We start from the raw sequence: 17,900 nt of genomic DNA, 5'->3' as shown, positions 1-17,900 counted from the left end.
TTGCCCCTACACCAGCTCTTCAGCCACACAACCATCTGGCCGATCTTTCTATTTCTATCCTTGTTGATGACCATGAATCCATTGCTGATTGTCGGAAAAATCCATCTAGTTCACTAATGTCGTTTAGGGAAGGAAGTCTGCATCCTTACCGGGACTAGCCTAAATGTGACTCCAGACCCACAGCAATGTGGCTGACTCTTAATTGCCCAGAAGGCAGTTAGGGATGGGCAATAAATGCTGCCTAGCCAGTGACACCCTCATCCCGTGAATGAATAAAGAAAAAAAAAGCGGCATGTATAGGGAAAATAGGAAGCAGCTGTTCCCTTTAGTTGAAGGTCAGTAATGAGGGCCATCTTTTTAAGATGAGGGGCAGGAGATTTAGTGGCGATTTGAGGAACTTTTTTTTTTCTCCAGGGATGCTGGGAGTCTGGAATGCACTGGCTGGGAGGATGGTAGAGGCAGAAAACCTCAACCTTTTTAAAAAGTCAGTGGATGAGCATTTGAAATGCCAAACGTTTAAGGCTATGGGCCAAGTGCTGGAAAATGGGATTAGTGTAGATAGATTGGCACCGAAACGATTGCACGGGTCTGTTGTGTGCTGTATGTCTCTGAACAGTGCCTATCTTTTTAATTACCTCCTCTATTAACTATTATCCTAATGACGTTCTTTGCTGCCTGTGTACACACTGGCATTAATAGCAGCCATGTTAGTGATGACAGATGCAAAGTAATCATTTTTTATCCAAGTTTATGCCTTCTATCTCCACAAGGAAATCTATTTTTTGGGCTCCAGTAAATGCTAGCTTGCCTTTGACATCAACTTTTTTTGCCAGGCAGCTTTTTAAAAACTGGTAATAAATATATGAAAAAGTTTTTGTTACTGTAAATGCATAGCATTCTTGCATTACCGAAGACCTTCCTCTGTTCCATACCCAGTGAGACAGTCCAGCCAGGGCATTTGCTATAAATAAGAGCAGCTCTTATTTATCTCATTGTCACATGTTCATAGTTCAAGTGCTATCTGGGTAATGTTTGCTGCTATTTTGCAAGAAAGGAAGTAATGAGTGGAATGGAATTCACATAACGTTCTGAAGGACAACTGTTTGACATTTATAATCAGACCCTTTTGACTGCATAGTTGATGTGATAAAAGTCAACCATCCCCTTTTCTTTTTAGTAGTTTGATTATTTTCAGGATATGTGTTCAAGTAAGAATGTAGTTTTGGAACAACCCCGCCACCCCACCTACCCATTAGCCATAATCCACAAAAGACCATAGGTATCTCTCTGCTTGAGGAGCACCATCCACATGAAGTGTCAGTCAAGGCAAGAAGGCAGACCTCCGTGGACTACCACATGCTGTACAGGGAATGAACCCACGCTGTTGGTGTCATTCTGTAGTATAGTCCTTAGCTTGTTTTGTCTTATCATAGTATCATTTCTTATTTTATTCTGCGTAGTCCACTGACAAACAAAATGAACTAAAAACAAAGAACTGAAGATGCTTGAAATTTGAAGCAAAAACAGAAATTGCTGAAGAACCTCAGCATATCTGGCAGCATCTGTGGAGAGAAAGCAGAGTTAATGTTTCTGGCCCAGTGACCCTTTTTCTAAATTTTATTTTTGTGGCTAGATAAAGATGGTATTTATGCTGAAGACTAGGTTGGGGAGGGAAAGGGAGAGAAGGAGTGGGTGTGTTAAGATGGAGTCCAGAGAGAACAGCAGTTGGATATGGTGAACTGGGAGGAAAGAAAAGCTGCTGATGGGAACCATCAGCTGGTGAAGATGGGTTGGCTGTGATGAAAGTAGCCCATGTGATGACAAGGTCTGGGTTTGGGGTGGGTAAAGAAAATTTTTCCTATGTTCGCTGATAATCTGTCACTGTCTTGTTTATTAAGACTCTGTCCACCTCTGCCTTCAAAATATTCACTCTTCTTCCAGCACCTTTTGAAGATGACAGCTGCAAACACATTCAGCACACTGACAAAAAAAATCATCTTCTTCTGCGTATTTAATGAGTGACTCCTATTTTTGAACAGGGACCCCTAAGTCTAGATTCTCCAATAAGTGGAAACATCCTTCCAACATCCACTCTTTCAATATCTCTCAGAACTGTATATATTTCAATCAGGTCATCTCCTACAAGCCAGGTCTGTCCATTTCCCCACAAGACAACCCACCTAGCTGAAGTACTAGTTCAGGAAATCTCTCTGAATTGCTGCCAATGCATTTACATTCTTCCTTAAATAAGGAGACCTGTTCTGTATATTGTACTCCAGATGTGGTCTCACCAATGTCCTGTTAAGCTGAAACATAACTTCCCTACTTCTGTAAAATCAAAATGCTGGAAATCTGAAGTAAAAACAGTGTTGGAGAAACTCAGTAGGTCTGGCTGCTTCTGTGGAGAGGCAAACAGTTTATGCTGAGTCTAGTATGATACTTCCTTGGAAATGCTGAATAAATAACCAATAAATTGGTTAAACATGATTTCCCTTCCACAATACAATGATCTGATTACCTCACATCTTTCTATCTGCATCCCTATAATGTCTAAAAATATCTTGTAACATCTCTCACTCTTCTGCAGATTCATGGACTTTCCCTTGTGCACGTGCACATGCAGACTTGTGCTCTGTGTGTCTGCCTGCCTCCTGTGCTTGCTTCTGTGAGCCACCTCTTTGTAATGATAATGGTAATGCAGCGTTAGCCAGATGGCTTCCTTAGGGGGTGCAAGTAGGATGAAATCTGAGCCAGTGTGGTGCTGTTTAGTCATATGGTGTAGCTGTTTATTTGAAGGACACCAGGATCATGCAGAATAAACAGTGACTTTTCAGATATTGTTATTGCTTCCTTGGTGACTCAATAAGTGTGTCACTCAAAGTGAAACTGAACACTTGGTCTAGGCAGATTCTAAATTTAGCTTTGATCTTTCCTCACAGTAAGTATATTTGATCCTTGTGTCTCTAGGCTGCAAAACTTGGCTCAAAATCAAACAGGATTTCAGAGTTGCTAATTGTCTATTCAGAAGCCGGGTCTGGATGGTAGAAGATGATCAGATGACCAGCAAAGATTTGTATTGAATGAGATGAGGCCGTAAATGGATAAATGGTACTTGGTCTGTGGAAGGAATGGGATTGTGGGCTGAATGGTCCCAGTGCCTATGTTTTTTATAGTTTTTTCACCTTTGGGACTCTATGGCCTGTATTTCATAATGGAATGTGACTCTCTTCTAGCTAAAATGGTGTCAGAGCCCCAAATCTGCCATTCACTTGACCCGAAATGTTAACTCTGATTTCAGTCCACAAATGCTGCCAGACCAACTGAGCTTTTCCAGTAATTTCTGTTTTTGTGCCCATATTAAAGTGCAGCTTTAAGTGCAGAATCCTAACTGTATTGCAGCAGTGCATACTGAAGTGCGCCTGCCTCCAAACAGATTAAATTCTCACTGTTGGGAGATCAAAATGTAGCTTGTGGGTTTTGTACACTTCTGGAGTAGTTCTAAGGCTGCCAGAGGTCTTTAAAGAGGCAGAGTACCCTTCCAGAAAGACCCAGCAATGCCATCAGGATTGTCAAAAGTAGATGTTAACATGAATAAAAAGTGGATAAACTCTTGGAACTGTCAGTCTGTTCGCAGATTTAAGGATCTGATAAATATTGTGAATTAATTAGTAGACAGCAAACTTTGTATTGTTTAATCTCAGCATGGATGCTAAGGTCAGCACATGGTAGACACTGGGTCAGTTGGCTTTTAAGGGCAAAAGCTCGTGGCTGTGGGTATGGGTCAGGTGTGAGTTAGCACTAAACTAGCATAGTGGTTAATAAGGACTGTGGTTACAGGTGGAGAAGCGTGGTTTGCCATGGAGGGTTTGGGGAGGTAAGACGTGGCATGGGGAGTGAATGGGCGTGAGGAGAAGGGTTAGAAGGTTTTTCATGGTTTCTGTTTCCTTGATTCTTTAACAGCTGTGACAAAGTCCAAGATCTCTGAGGTGGGCTCCCTGATCTGAGCTTCTCTGGTTCCAACTTTTGATCAGAGTCTGTAATGTATGATGTCAAGGTTATGGTTATATCGAGCGTACCTCAACTGCATGTTCATCAAACCCCCAAATCTCCCCCTCCCCTCCCCTCCCCTCCCCTCCCCATCCACTGGTACATTGTAAGGTGCCAACATTAGTAAATAACATGATTTTTTAACATTATTTACTGAAAACATTTAACTACAAATATTCCAATTTAGCTAAAATATTTGCATTTCCAACTCCAACATCCGTCTTCCATATTTGTTGTTCATAGATTCAACCTTGTGGCATCCTCACAGTTCTCCCTGATCTGATCATTTGAAATGACATGGGGACAATAATCTGACTTCAAACTGTGCTTTTAGCAGCTGGAATGAAAAAGTAGGATCGATACTATCATCCTAGAGCTTTTGGTACTAAAAGAACTGGTTGGCACTGGGGTGCTGTGTCAATATTAAGACCATTGGGTTCTCATTAAGTCAGGAGCCACTTCCTCATGATTGACATTGATTTGTCTCGGTTTGCAGTGGATTTTTCACAATATCTTCAGTAGATAAGTTTATTTGACAATGAAACAGTGATGTTGCACCATTGAATGATAGGTATGACCATCCCAGTTCACTGACAGAATAATGACTTGGGCTTCTTGTGCTAGGTTCTACCTTGAGTCACTTGTGTCATATTCTCAAGGTTAGGACAAAGAGGGGAGTGAATTATTAGGAAGACGACAGAATTTTGAGACTCATCTTCATAAGACTCACACTTGGACTACAAGTTATTGATAAATAATTCTGCTGCAGTGAAAGCTAGAAAATATTGTCTTATCTTGCCTCTGCACCGAAATGTCAGCTCTTCAAAATAATGCTTCCTGCCTTTTTCTTGGACTTTGGCAGCTTTTGGGAAGAGTGGACATCTTTTTGAGATTGTCCTTTTTAACCTACACCAGACAGCCTGTCAGTCAAAGTAGTCCAGCAAATAGATTTTATTTTTATGATCTAAGCCTATTTTTTTCATGTTTAAGGAGTGGAGGTTTAAAAATACTTCCTACTATGACACTTAAGCAGACCTGTTCCACTCATTAACGAGTATTTATGTCTACTGCATCAATTTGTGACTCCCATACTATAGGTTAAGGCCCTTAGAACAGTTAAGATAGAGTCTATTTGAATTTGGTGCTTTAAGTTCAAATGGCTCTGCCGAGTTCAGATTTTCCTCCCATGTGACCCATGCCCCAGTACCTGCTGATAATAATTGGATTAGTTGGAAATGGGTTGGGGTGCAGGACAGATACTTGTGTGTTGGAGTCCCACCAAACGTTTCTCTAAAGGGCCATAGAAATTCCCTGACTCAGTGAAAATCCAGCTGCCAGTCTTAGATACTGGGGCCTGATTGTTTTGGTATCCTTGAAGCAAACAATCTTTTAAGTAACCTTTTCCAAGTTGGGATGATTGTCATAGCTCATCTGGCATACAGTCTTTTAGGTACAAAAGGTGGTGCAGGATGCTCCGTTAATAATCTGTTGATGTAGGAGCACACAGCATTTTTTTTTTAACTCTAGAGGCTTTTCCCTACTGTTGGGAAAATTCCATAGAGCCCAAAGCTTTTCTTCAAAGACTGGATCCTGTCTTTTCACAAAAGCCAGTTAGCAGAGTTGCGCAAAGTGTGGTCCACAACAAGATGCGAAGTGCATTGTCAGAGGTAATGTGAATTAGAGACCTGAATTCACTTCTCAGAATTAAAAATTAGGTCAACTTTCATGGATACTTGCATCTTGCGACATGTGTTGCCCAAAGTCCAGGTCTGCGCAAACGGCAGCATTGATGGCAAGTACAGCATGGAAACAGACCCTTCAGTTCAACTCGTCCATGCCGACCACGTTTTCCAAACTAAACTAGTCCCACTTGTCTGCATTTGGCCCATATCCCTCTTAAACCTTTCCTATTCATGTACCTACTCAAATGCCTTTTAAATGATGTAACTGTACCTGCATCTACCATTTCCTCTGGCAGTTCATTCCACATACAATCCACCTGCTGTATGAAAAAGTTACCCCTCAGGTCCTTTTTAAATCCTTCTCCTCTCACCCAAAAAAATCTCCCTAGTTTTGAACTCCCCCACCCTAGGGAAAAGACCTTTTGATATTCACCTTATCTATGCCCCTCGTGATTTTATAAACCTCTGTACAGTCACCCCTGAACCTCCTACTTTCCAGCAGGAATATGTCCCAGCCTTTCTAGCCTCTCCTTACAAGTCAAACCCTCCAATCCTAGCAACATCCTGTTAAATCTTTTCTGAACCGTCTCCAATTTAATAATATCAATCCTATATCAGGGTGACTAGAATTGTGCATAGTACTACAAAAGTGGCCCCAACAACGTTGTGTACAACTTCAACATGACATCCCATCTCCTATACTCAATGATCTGAGCGATGAAGGCAAGCATGCTAAACACCTTCTTAACCACCCTGTCTATTTGTGACAAATTTCAAACAATTATGTACCTGAACCCCTACGTCTCTCTCTTCGTTAACACTACCTAGGGCCCTACCATTAACAGTCACTCTGTCATCGGTTAGGGCACTCAGTGGCCAGCTGAATACAGAATGGAAGGTGAAATAAGTTGAACTAAGTCTCTGATTAGTTCACTGCCTGTCTATCCTGTGAACAGTCATTAAAATTCACTAACCTCCACTTCCCAGGTTTAACCATGGCCACAGAAGAATGCACACCCCATGACCTGCTGACCCAAAAAAAAACTGCCTGCTGTCATGAATGGATGTGGAGGAAGACAGGGGGTAGATTCTCCACACCTCCTATATTAGGAGTACAGGCACCACATTGGTCTACCATCATGTGATGTGGTACATTGAATTAAATGTTCTTCTTTTTATTTCGAGTGGAGTTCTTCTTTTAAAGAAATGATTTTACTCATGAAAGTTGTGAATTTAGTGAAAACTTCTTGTGCTTTCCAGCAGTGAAGCCCTGCAAAATGGGTCAAGTCTTCGCATACTCTATATCTTATCAAAATATTCAGCTGCTGAGAGGATTGCGACACAGCGGAGCAGAGGCAGAAGACGTAGGATAGATTTTAAATTCCAGATGTGGAATGGACAAGCAGTGGGTGCAATACCTACCCATTCCTGCTATGTATGTGTTGATCAGGGGGTTCGTGATTGCTGTTCCCTAATAAAGGTAGTCAACAATGTGTGAAAATTTTCTCATAGTCTGTTGGGTTTGTTAAGAAGCGTTTGTCTAGATATGATACATTAGTTAATTAGGTAAAGAAAGTATGCAACCATGACAAGTTTAGATGGTTCAATGAAACCAGAGGACAAACCAGCTGTTGGTGTGATATGTGTTGGTCTCAATAACGTTGTGAAGGCAGCTTCCTGCTCTGTAGCCGGTGTCAGGGAAGGCTTCCCGGGGTCTTCCTCCTCCTCCTCTTCTAGTCTGCCATCCATTTGGAGCAGACACTCTGTAAACACTGCCCTCTGCCCCTGATCACTTGTTGATTTCTTCTATTTCTAGGGGCAGGTAACTTACACCCTGTCAATCAGTTGCCTGAATCCTTTTGGCTGATGACCACGGGACATCTACTACTGATGTCTGATCCCTGAAAACTGGACCACCTACATTTGATGTTTAGTTTTCATTCCTTCCATGAGCAAACCCCACCTTATTTTCAACAACATTGCAGTCTTAAATCTTCTGTTTACCATGGTAGGAGGTTAGTCACTACTGTGACATATTTAAATGAGGGCTCATGCTACACGAGAAATACTATACATGGAATTCTAAAAGCACACAGTTTTAAAGGGGACCCCAATTTTCAACAGAGGGCCGCAGTCTGACTTGAGGGCCAGTCCTTATAATTCCATGCTGACCTTGAACTCCTAACTGAACATTCTTCATAATCAGCGCAATATTATCTGGTTGGCAGGCAGCTATATCTGGAAGATGTGGGGGGAAATGACGTACAACGGGAGCTCGGAGAGATGAGGGCGGGGAACTTCCAGTTGGCAGTGTCCCACGTTACTGTTTAGAACCCTGGGTGAAACACACATTTTTTACTTTGACCGAGAAACACGTGTTTGAAGTTTTTCCACCCTCAGCAATAAACGAGGATGGGACATAAGCAACGTGATTGCATGTGTATTAGTGCCAAAAACAGCCATGAAAATGATGGCTAAGAAAGGAGAGGGAAAGTCCTGAAATATTGAAGATGGTACAAAAGAGAAGAAATTCAAATAAATCCTTCAGAGACTTTATTCGTTCTTGTAAGTGGCCCGTTGATTTATTCCAAGTATCACTTTTTAAAGTAGGAAGAGTATTTATGAGTTCCAGCGTGCATGCTGTCAAACCACCTAGACTGTTCAGACTGACCTGATCATTTGGAGATTAGTTTTGAACTATTGCCAGTACGCTGCATACCTGGGCAGTCGAATCTGTGAGAGGCCACCACTGGTTACTCAACTACTGACCTTTATCAGTGGGGAGGCACCTGGCTTCAACGGTCCGTGTTTCTGCAGAGGATCAGTTCTTGAGGGTTGAGAATTCACCACATGGGAAATTCAAATACACATCTTGGAGATCTTGCACAACACCCAATTGCTGTCTCTTGTTGCACTTGTTCCTTGCTCAGAGAAGAAAACCATTCAAAACTACTGTCCTATTATTTGTAAAGAAGAAAGTGTCCAGTACCGTTGATCAAAACATGTTGTGTGAATTTGTTTTAAAAATGCAAATTTTATTCGCTGCAGGTATTTTGAGTTGCGTGAAGCTTCATTCGAATACAACTCCTCAACATGCTGGAAGCTACGGAATGAGATCACGGAGGTGAAGATACTTTCTATGTAAGTCACTGTTACTTTAAAGGTGGAGACTCTACACCGTGTAACATTGATTTGTTTCTGTACTGTCTATTCTATCAGCCTAACTAATCCATGCCAGAGGTTACTAGCGAGAAGTAACTGGCGTGTGGACATCTGCCTTGTCTGCCACTTCTCGGCTGAATGGCTAAGATCAAGTATAGTCTCTGTTCTTATCAACTTACCTAGAAGGGGAGATACCGTGATTCAGAAGATAGTTCTCCGAGGATGAGTCTGAGCTGTAAACCTTCATCATCAGAAAATCTTAAGATCATCGCTGGATGTGCAGGTTAGGTGGATTGGCCATGGGAAATGCAGGGTTATATGGATAGGGTAGGGGAGTGGATCTGGATGGGATGCTTTCCAGAGGGTCTGTGTGGACTCTATGGGCTGAATGGCCTGCTTCCACATTGTAGGGATTCTATGGCTTCTTTGGATTGTGATTGCAACCAGAACTTGGAGGATCATTGGTTGAGCTGAGGTGCATCTTTATGCTGGCTTCACGTTAAAACCAATTCAGTGTCTAGCCAACCAGAGCTATGGCCTCTGCCAGTGCCAGCGCCCCATGCCAGAGGGTCCGAAATACAGTCAGGGTGATTGTGAAGAAGATGCAGGAAGGATCGCTATTCGACTGGACCTTCTTTGCGAAGAGAGTCCTCCTGGATTGCTGCAGGTTCCAAGCAGCAGATATCTTCTGTCTGCAGGATTTCCCCAGCGGGGGTTTCTTTGACGCGACCTCAGGTGCATGAAGCAATGTGAGCATCTTCTGAAAGTATTTGAGGAGAAAGGAGGTGTGAGCCTCCTCTCCATCTTGTCTGCAGCACATTGTTTGTTTTCCCTTACACAGAGCAGCAGTGTTGTTAGAATTCATTCATACAATCTGCACATCCCAGCAGCAGATTCCCTGACCTTTGTAGGAAGATACATGCAGCTTGAAGGAGGCAGCACCGATGTAGTGGATCCCTTCGGAATCTGGACCAGCCAATGACCAGTCAAAGTGACCTCGAAGGTGGACGCCATGGGAACATCCTCCACCTGCACTCCAACTTCACAATCGGAGGGAGTCGACGCTGCCTGCTGTACTCTGGGCAGCCTAGAGTGTGCTAAACCTACGGAGGCCAGGGCACATAGCAACGGACTGCAAAGTGACCCTTTGTAGGGACTGCAAACTGGAGGGCTACCTGACTAAGGACTGCAAGGAGTCCAAAGGCTACAACCTGTGTGGGGAAGCAGGCCATGTGTACAAGGCCTGTCCAAGATGGAGAGGGCACCACAGAAGCTCAGGTGGCTGGAAATGGCAACGCGAACTGTGGACTCCTAAAGGCCAGTGAGGCGCCACACTCCAGCAACGGAAACGAAGTGTACCGAGAAGGAGGAAAATGCCAGACAGGAGGTACAGCAACCAACCCAATCTCCACCTGAACAGATGGAGTCAATGGAGGAAACGAAGGAGGTGGTGGAGTGGATGCTGGTGAGAAACAACTAAGAAAGGAAAACACCTTGGGCCCACAGTAAAATAGAAAAAGGCAACTGCATGATGGGCGCACCAGCACCACCTCTGACGATGAAGACGTGTGGAGGTATGGTCACCAACAAACAAAAAGGAGTGCAGCACCAAAGGGGAGAAGGAGAGGAGTACCTCCCAACCTGGAAATGTCAGAAGTCACGAGGGGTTTGGTGAAACTCAACCTCCAGCTGTCAGAAACCAAAGGGTAACCAACTCGCCACAGCTCGGGGTAATCAGGAGCAGACCCTCTGTCAGGCTTCGCACCAGACCTTCCTGGCTTTGTACTCCCCCCGATGACACCAGATCAGGGCATCACCTCCAGGGAAGAACAGGACAGCTACGTCAGTGCTGAGAGTGTCCAACAGTTCACACATACCACGGGGATGCAGGGACTCACCCTAATGACAAGACTGGGAAGTGGACTTCCCTTTTTCTGCCACTCAGAATAACTAGCCTGTGGAAGGTCAGTGATGAGCTTATTGACCCCAGAGTTTAAATACCAAGCGGGAAAACACAACAGCACTTGATCGGAGTCTGCACTGATGATGTTACCCAGCAGGGTATTGAAACGTCTGTGAACTAACGCACCAACTCGGTGAGCGAACCAACCACAGCATCCACAACCAGAGCTACAAATCTACTCCAGGACCTTAGATCTTACTATATAGTAGAGCAGACTTTAAGAGCCAAATGGCTTGCTGCAGCTCCTATTTTTGATGAGGAACATGAATTTCACACAAATCTCAACTGCTTTACTTTATTTTTTACACAAGGCTCCAAATAATGAAAGTAGCTCTTTACAAATGAACATGAAATAGTTGTGTGATACTGACTATTTGTTCTGCAGGGTGAAACAGTCTGAACTGTTTGACAGATGGAAGACCCTGCAGCTGTGTAATTGGGAAATGAATGAGACTGCAGCCAATATTTTCAGGTAAGTGAATGAGAAGACAGGAAAGATGAAAATGAGAAGTGAAAGAGAAGGTGGAGCTGAAGAGAAAAAGAGCTGTAGCAATTGAGGAGGAGTTTCAGTAGACATACAAGAGGAGGGAAAGGAGATTGGGGGATAGATGGGAAGAAGTTGGGGGAAACAAAGAGAATTTGACTAAACAAATAGGAAAATAAAGTAAAAGTATAAATGGAAAAGGGTAGGTAAAACATTTGGAGAAGGAAATGTTTGAGATAGTGTTCCATAGAATCTCTACAATGTGGGAACAGGCTCTTCGGCCCAACAAATCCACACTGATCCTCAAGCGTCCCATCCTGACCCATCCCTCTATAACCCACCTAATCTACACATCCCTGAACACAACGGGCAATTTAGCATGGCCAATCCACCTAACCTGCACATCTTTGGACTGTGGGAGGAAACCGGAGCACCTGGAGGAAACCCACACAGAGACGGGGAGAACGTGCAAACTCCACACAGTCGCCCGAGGGTGGAATCAAACTCGGGCCTCTGGCATTGACAGGCAGCAGTGTTAACTACTGAGCCACCATGCTGCCCATGGCTAGTTACAAGGCAGTTTTAAATAAAACATAAAACATAAATACGGGACTGAAAGCAAGGGAGAGAAGAGAGAGAGGGGTGGGGAAAAGGAGAGAGGGGTTGAGTAAAATTAAAAGAGAACAGCAGAAATAGGTAAGAATGGATTGAGAGATAGGGTGAAATAGGCCACCCAGAATAAAATGACTACATATGCTCAAAAGCCCAAATATTGAGACCACTATTTTAGTCTAAAAGTTATGGGGTCAGACTTTACATGGGTAATATATGATGGGTTGACATGATGCTTGATTTGGGCCTGACTGCAATCCAAAAGAGATCATTGCAATAGTATGAAATACTAAATAATTCATATAATTATATATTTAACACTCATTAATTTTCTGACAATACAAAATCTACAATTCATTCATACAATTTAAATAAGTAACGAATTACGTACAATACTTCACGTTGACATTCTTCAAAGTCTTTGGCTTGAATCACTGAACAATTCATCCCCATTGCCTGATTGTTTAACATCATCGTACAGATTCTTTTCGTCTTTATTACAGAATCGTTAATACTAACTTTGGCATCACCATTTTACAAGTAATCACCCTCCGTACCGTTAGATTTGTATGCAATATTCCACACTTGGAAGTAAGCTTTTAACAATATTGAGATCAATTTCATTCCACGCATCTGCGGCCCTTTATCCCAACATTACAAGTAAGGTAATGCTTACATTTCTCCGATACTAATGAATGATATATTTTTGCCTTCCAAGATCTAATTATTCTATATCTTTCAGGTACTGTTCTTGAGTGGTTTATTTACACACAAACCCAAGAACGGAACAATACTAAGAACAACTGCCACGTCAGAATGGATTGACCTTGCATAACTACATGATTGGGATTTGAGCATGACCCAGATGAGCAAACTTTTTGTTTTAATGCATGAGGAAAAGGAAGTCACAAATTCCTCAATTTCTTTGATTCCTCATAACTTTATCCATCCAACCTTTCTCTTGAACATTGATGATGACGCCTTTCTGAAATTACTCTTTTGGAGAGCTTTTCCTTTGAATTTTGTGTCACTTTCACTTAAATATACTGTCTTCACTTCCAATCTGTACCCTCATGGACTGGCATATCCAGCAGTTTACCAGAGACACTGAGGGTGTGTGTGTGAGAGTGTGAGTGAGTGATACGGAAAGGGATTGGTGGTACACAGTGCTGCAAGTTTATCTCTCTCAGGGTGTTTTACCTGATGGAGCAATGTTTATGTTATCTCCCACAATGTAAGAAACCAGGCAGAATATTCTATTGAAGAAACCAACAGACATTTTTCCAGGTAACTATTATGTACAAACATTACATTGCTCAGGCACATAACTGACTGGGCTAATATTAGGCCTTTGGGTACAGCGGAGGAGTATGTTTCCAATACTATGTCATGGTTCAAATAGAGTCATAGAATCAAAGCACAGAAAAAAGCCCTTCAGCCAAATGATCTGAATTAAAATGGAGTATGAGATCTTTTAAACCCTCAGGTCATGTGCAATGGTATCATAAATATATCTCTTAAAAGACTACTGATTGTGAGATATAACACAACATCCCCCTTTTTGCCGACGGTAAAAACTTATCCCGAACACACACATTTGATTGTATATGGTAAATATGTGGTAAATTTGTTAATTATTCAAACAGGTACAACAAAGTTGCCAGATTAACATTTCAAATTTCAATAGAGGTTTGATCATTTGTCCTGATTTGATGATTGACCATTTGGAGAGGGATGCATTGTTCCTTGTTGCAGTTGTTTGACAACTTGGTTGTCTTGCTGCTGGTTTCTGTCACTGAACATCACAGGGCCATCATCTTTGGAATGTTATTCCTCCCTCCCTTTGTGCATGCTTTGTGTTCTGTGTGTTGATCTGAGTTGGCTTCTGTTCCTTCACAATTGGCATCATGATTAGTAATGAATTGGTATGATCTGGATGGTTGCATATTTGGGAAACCTCTGTGGTATCCAAGTGTTTATAGCTGAACTTCCAACTCTTACTTTCTGCCTATGCACAGTTTTGGTTGTTCTGTACCTCTTGCTTGTTGTGGATCTCAGTCATTGAAGAAGAATGTCTTGGGAATCATTTGACAGTTGATGAACCAGGTTGTTCACACTTGCTTTCTGAGCGTAAGTTGTGATGGGAATGGTAATTCCTTGTCCATTGGTGCACAAAAATGCAGCAATGTGAAAATTTTGCTTTCATGCTCAATACTTTAATGATCTTGTAGCATGTACCATATATTCAGCTGGACCATTTGAGCGTGACTGATGATGGGTCTCTCCCCACTTAGTATTTGTGATTTTAGATTTGTGCTTTGCCTGTGTACTGCAATCCATTGCTGGATACTTCCTGATCTGGCATGCAGAACATACTGAAAATAGCACTCATCAATGCTTTGTGATTGTGTTGCTAAGATATCAACCAGTTGGCAATTGGAAGAAGTAATTGGTCACAAGAATGTAATCTTTCCCTTGCACTGTGAATAGGAATATTGTGTGGAATATTGTGTGGTTGCAGAGACTCTCTCTGCTGCTGGAGTTAATATGTTTTGGCAGGCTGACATGCATTTATGAGTCACATGAATATCCTGATTCAGTACCTGGCCAGTACATAGATTTATGTGGTAGCTATCTAGTGCATCCAAAGCCCATGTGACCCTGGTATAACATGGACGTGATATCTTGGCATAATGCTTTTGATATTAGGATTTATTTGCCCTTGAAAATGACTTGCTGTCATATACCAAGTTTGTCCCTGTATGACCAGAATGAATAAACTTTCTCAGGTACTTTAATACTGTCAGGCCATGCCTAGGATAATGGCCTTTTGCTCCTCATAGTTGCTCTTCTTTGAGAGTTATCAATTGAAAGTAGCCTTGGCCAATGTGCAATACATCAGCTTTGAATACATCTTCAACTTTGCAGTGTAGAGCGACATGCAGAGGAATATCTTGGTCGTTGCGTGGATTGGAGGCTCTTGAAGAACATGAACTGAGGAAGGGTCACCAGACCCGAAACGTTAACTCTGTTTTCTCCTTCACAGATGCTGCCAGACCTGCTGAGCTTTTCCAGCAACTTTGTTTTTGTTCCTGATTTACAGCATCCGCAGTTCTTTCGGTTTTTATTTTGAAAAGTACAATGGGTCTGATTTCTGAAAAAGGGGGCAAACAAGAAAGATAACGCTTTTGAAGCAGAGCCTCTTTGCTTGTCCATATGGCTCTATTATAACACACCTAGACTTGCTAAACTGTCACCTGATGAAGAGACACAATTGGACACTATTATTGGACACAAAAACGGTAAGTACAGTAAACTTACTGGTGCCTACCACCCAAAACGGGCTTCCTCCACCTCCCAAAACCCCAACCCTACCCAGGACCTTTCCCACAATGTGCCTGGCGTCATTGGCCATGTGGCCACTGTCGGAGCAACAACAGATGACGTCACATCCTCCGCCGCCGGGTACACCACTTCCAGGACAGTGAACGCCATCGACACCGCTGCTGATGCCACTGCCTCCATTTCCGAGGCCAACAGCATAGACACTGAGGATGCACCTACCGTCACTGCTGCTGCTGCCTCCAACCCCGCTCCGCCCACCACCGATGCAAATCCGCCCATCACCGGCACCAACGCAACTCCGCCCACTGCCGACGCCGATGCAACTCCGCCCACAGCTGACGTCGACGTCTCTCCGCCCACCGCCTCCACAGCCATCAGCTCCAGAGGAGACAGCAACACCCAGCCCTGCTGAGTCTTCACCATGCCCCCCAGACCTCCCCTTTATTGAGGACGAACGGTCAGTCCTCAGTAAAGGGCTCACCTTTGTCCCCCTCCACCCACACATCAACGAATACCGGTCACATTTGGACATCGAGCAGTTTTTCCACCGCCTCCGCCTCTGCGCTTACTTCAACCGTGAGCCTAACCCTCCCTCTACTGACCCCTTCTCCCGCCTCCAACACACCCCCTCCTCCTGGACAGCACCCCAAGGCCTCCTACCCTCCCTCGACCTCTTCATCTCCAACTGCTGTTGAGACATCAATCGCCTCAACCTCTCCACCCTTCTCACCCACTCCAACCTCTCCCCCGCAGAACGTGCAGCCCTCCGCTCCCTCCGCTCCAATCCCAACCTCACCATAAAACCCGCGGACAAGGGAGGCACAGTTGTAGTATGGCGCACTGACCTCTACATCGCCGAGGCCAGACGCCAACTCTCCGACACCACCTCCTACCGCCCCCTTGATCATGACCCCACCCCCGACCACAAAACCATTATCTCCCAAACCGTCCACAACCTCATCACCTCAGGTGACCTTCCACCCACAGCCTCCAACCTCATTGTTCCCCAACCCCGCACTGCCCACTTCTATCTCCTTCCCAAAATCCACAAACCTGACTGCCTTGGTCGACCCATTGTCTCCGCCTGCTCCTGCCCCACCGATCTTATCTCCACCTATCTGGACTCCATTTTCTCCCCCTTAGTCCAGGAACTCCCTACCTACATCCATGACACCACCCACGCCCTCCACCTCCTCCAGAACTTCCAATTCCCCAGTCCCTAACACCTCATCTTTACCATGGACGTCCAGTCCCTATACACCTGCATTCCCCATACAGATGGCCTAAAGGCCCTCCGCTTCTTCCTGTCCCGCAGGCTCGACCAGTCCCCCTCCACTGACACCCTCATCGGCTTAGCCGAACTCGTCCTCACCCTCAACAACTTCTTTCAATTCCTCCCACTTCCTACAGACAAAGCGGGTAGCCATAGGTACCCGCATGGGCCCAAGCTATGCCTGCCTCTTTGTAGGTTACGTGGAACAATCCCTCTTCCGTACCTACACTGGCCCTAAACCCCACCTCTTCCTCCGTTACATTGATGACTGTATCGGCGCCGCCTCATGCTCCCACGAGGAGCTCGAACAGTTCATCCACTTCACCAACACCTTCCACCCCAACCTTAAGTTCACCTGGACCATCTCTAATACCTCTCTCTACTTCCTGGACCCCTCTGTCTCCATCTCCGGCAACCACCTAGAAGCCGATATCCATTTCGCCCACCGACTCCCACAGCTACCTAGAATACAGCTCCTCCCACCCACCTTCCTGCAAAAATGCCATTCCCTATTCCCAATTCCTTTGCCTCCGCCGCATCTGCTCCCAGGATGAGGCATTCCACTCCCGTACATCTCAGATGTCCTCGTTTTTCAAGGACCGCAACTTCCACCCCCCCAGTGGTTGAGAGCGTCCTCGACCATGTCTCCCGCATTTCCCGCAACTCATCCCTCACACCCCCTCCCCGCAGTAACAACCAAAACAGAATCCCCCTTGTTCTCACGTACCACCCCACCAACCTCCGGATCCAACGCATCATCCTCTGACATTTCTGCCATCTGCAATCCGACCCCACCACCAATGACATCTTTCCCTCCCCACCCCTGTCTGCTTTCCGGAGGGATCACTCTCTCCGTGACTCCCTTGTCCGCTCCACACTCCCCTCCAGCTCCACCACACCCGGCACTTTTTCCTGCAACCGCAGGAAGTGCTACACCTACCCCCATACCTCCTCCCTCACCCCCATCCCAGGCCCCAAGAAGACTTTCCACATCAAGCAGATGTTCACCTGCACCTCTGCTAATGTGGATCCGCTGTTCCCGTTGTGGCCTCCTCTACATCGGGGAAACCAAGCGGAGGCTTGGGGACCGCTTTGCAGAACACCTACGCTCGGTTCGCACTAAACAACTACACCTCCCAGTCGTGAACCATTTCAACTCCCCCTTCCATTCCTCAGACGACATGTCCATCCTGGGCCTCCTGCAGTGCCACAACGATGCCACCCGAAGGTTGCAGGAACAGCAACTCATATTCTGCTTGGGAACCCTGCAGCCCAATGGTATCAATGTGGACTTCACAAGCTTCAAAATCTCCCCTCCCCCTACCACATCCC

General features: G+C 44.5%; 1 protein-coding gene across 1 annotated transcript in view; it reads left to right on the top strand.

Moving 5' to 3' along the window:
• The window catches only part of st8sia5 (ST8 alpha-N-acetyl-neuraminide alpha-2,8-sialyltransferase 5), a 58,940-nt gene that overhangs the window by 31,214 nt on the left and 9,826 nt on the right, over nt 1-17,900 (top strand). The window contains exons 3-4 of the mRNA XM_048595213.1: nt 8,778-8,870; nt 11,240-11,326. Coding sequence (XP_048451170.1) covers nt 8,778-8,870; nt 11,240-11,326 — 180 coding nt within the window. The remainder of the gene's footprint in view (nt 1-8,777; nt 8,871-11,239; nt 11,327-17,900) is intronic.

This window comes from Rhincodon typus, chromosome 1 (assembly GCF_021869965.1).
Source record: "Rhincodon typus isolate 14 chromosome 1, sRhiTyp1.1, whole genome shotgun sequence".
Taxonomy (NCBI): domain Eukaryota; kingdom Metazoa; phylum Chordata; class Chondrichthyes; order Orectolobiformes; family Rhincodontidae; genus Rhincodon; species Rhincodon typus.
Note: the sequence above shows the minus strand (reverse complement) of the source record. Positions and strands in the feature narration are given on the sequence as shown.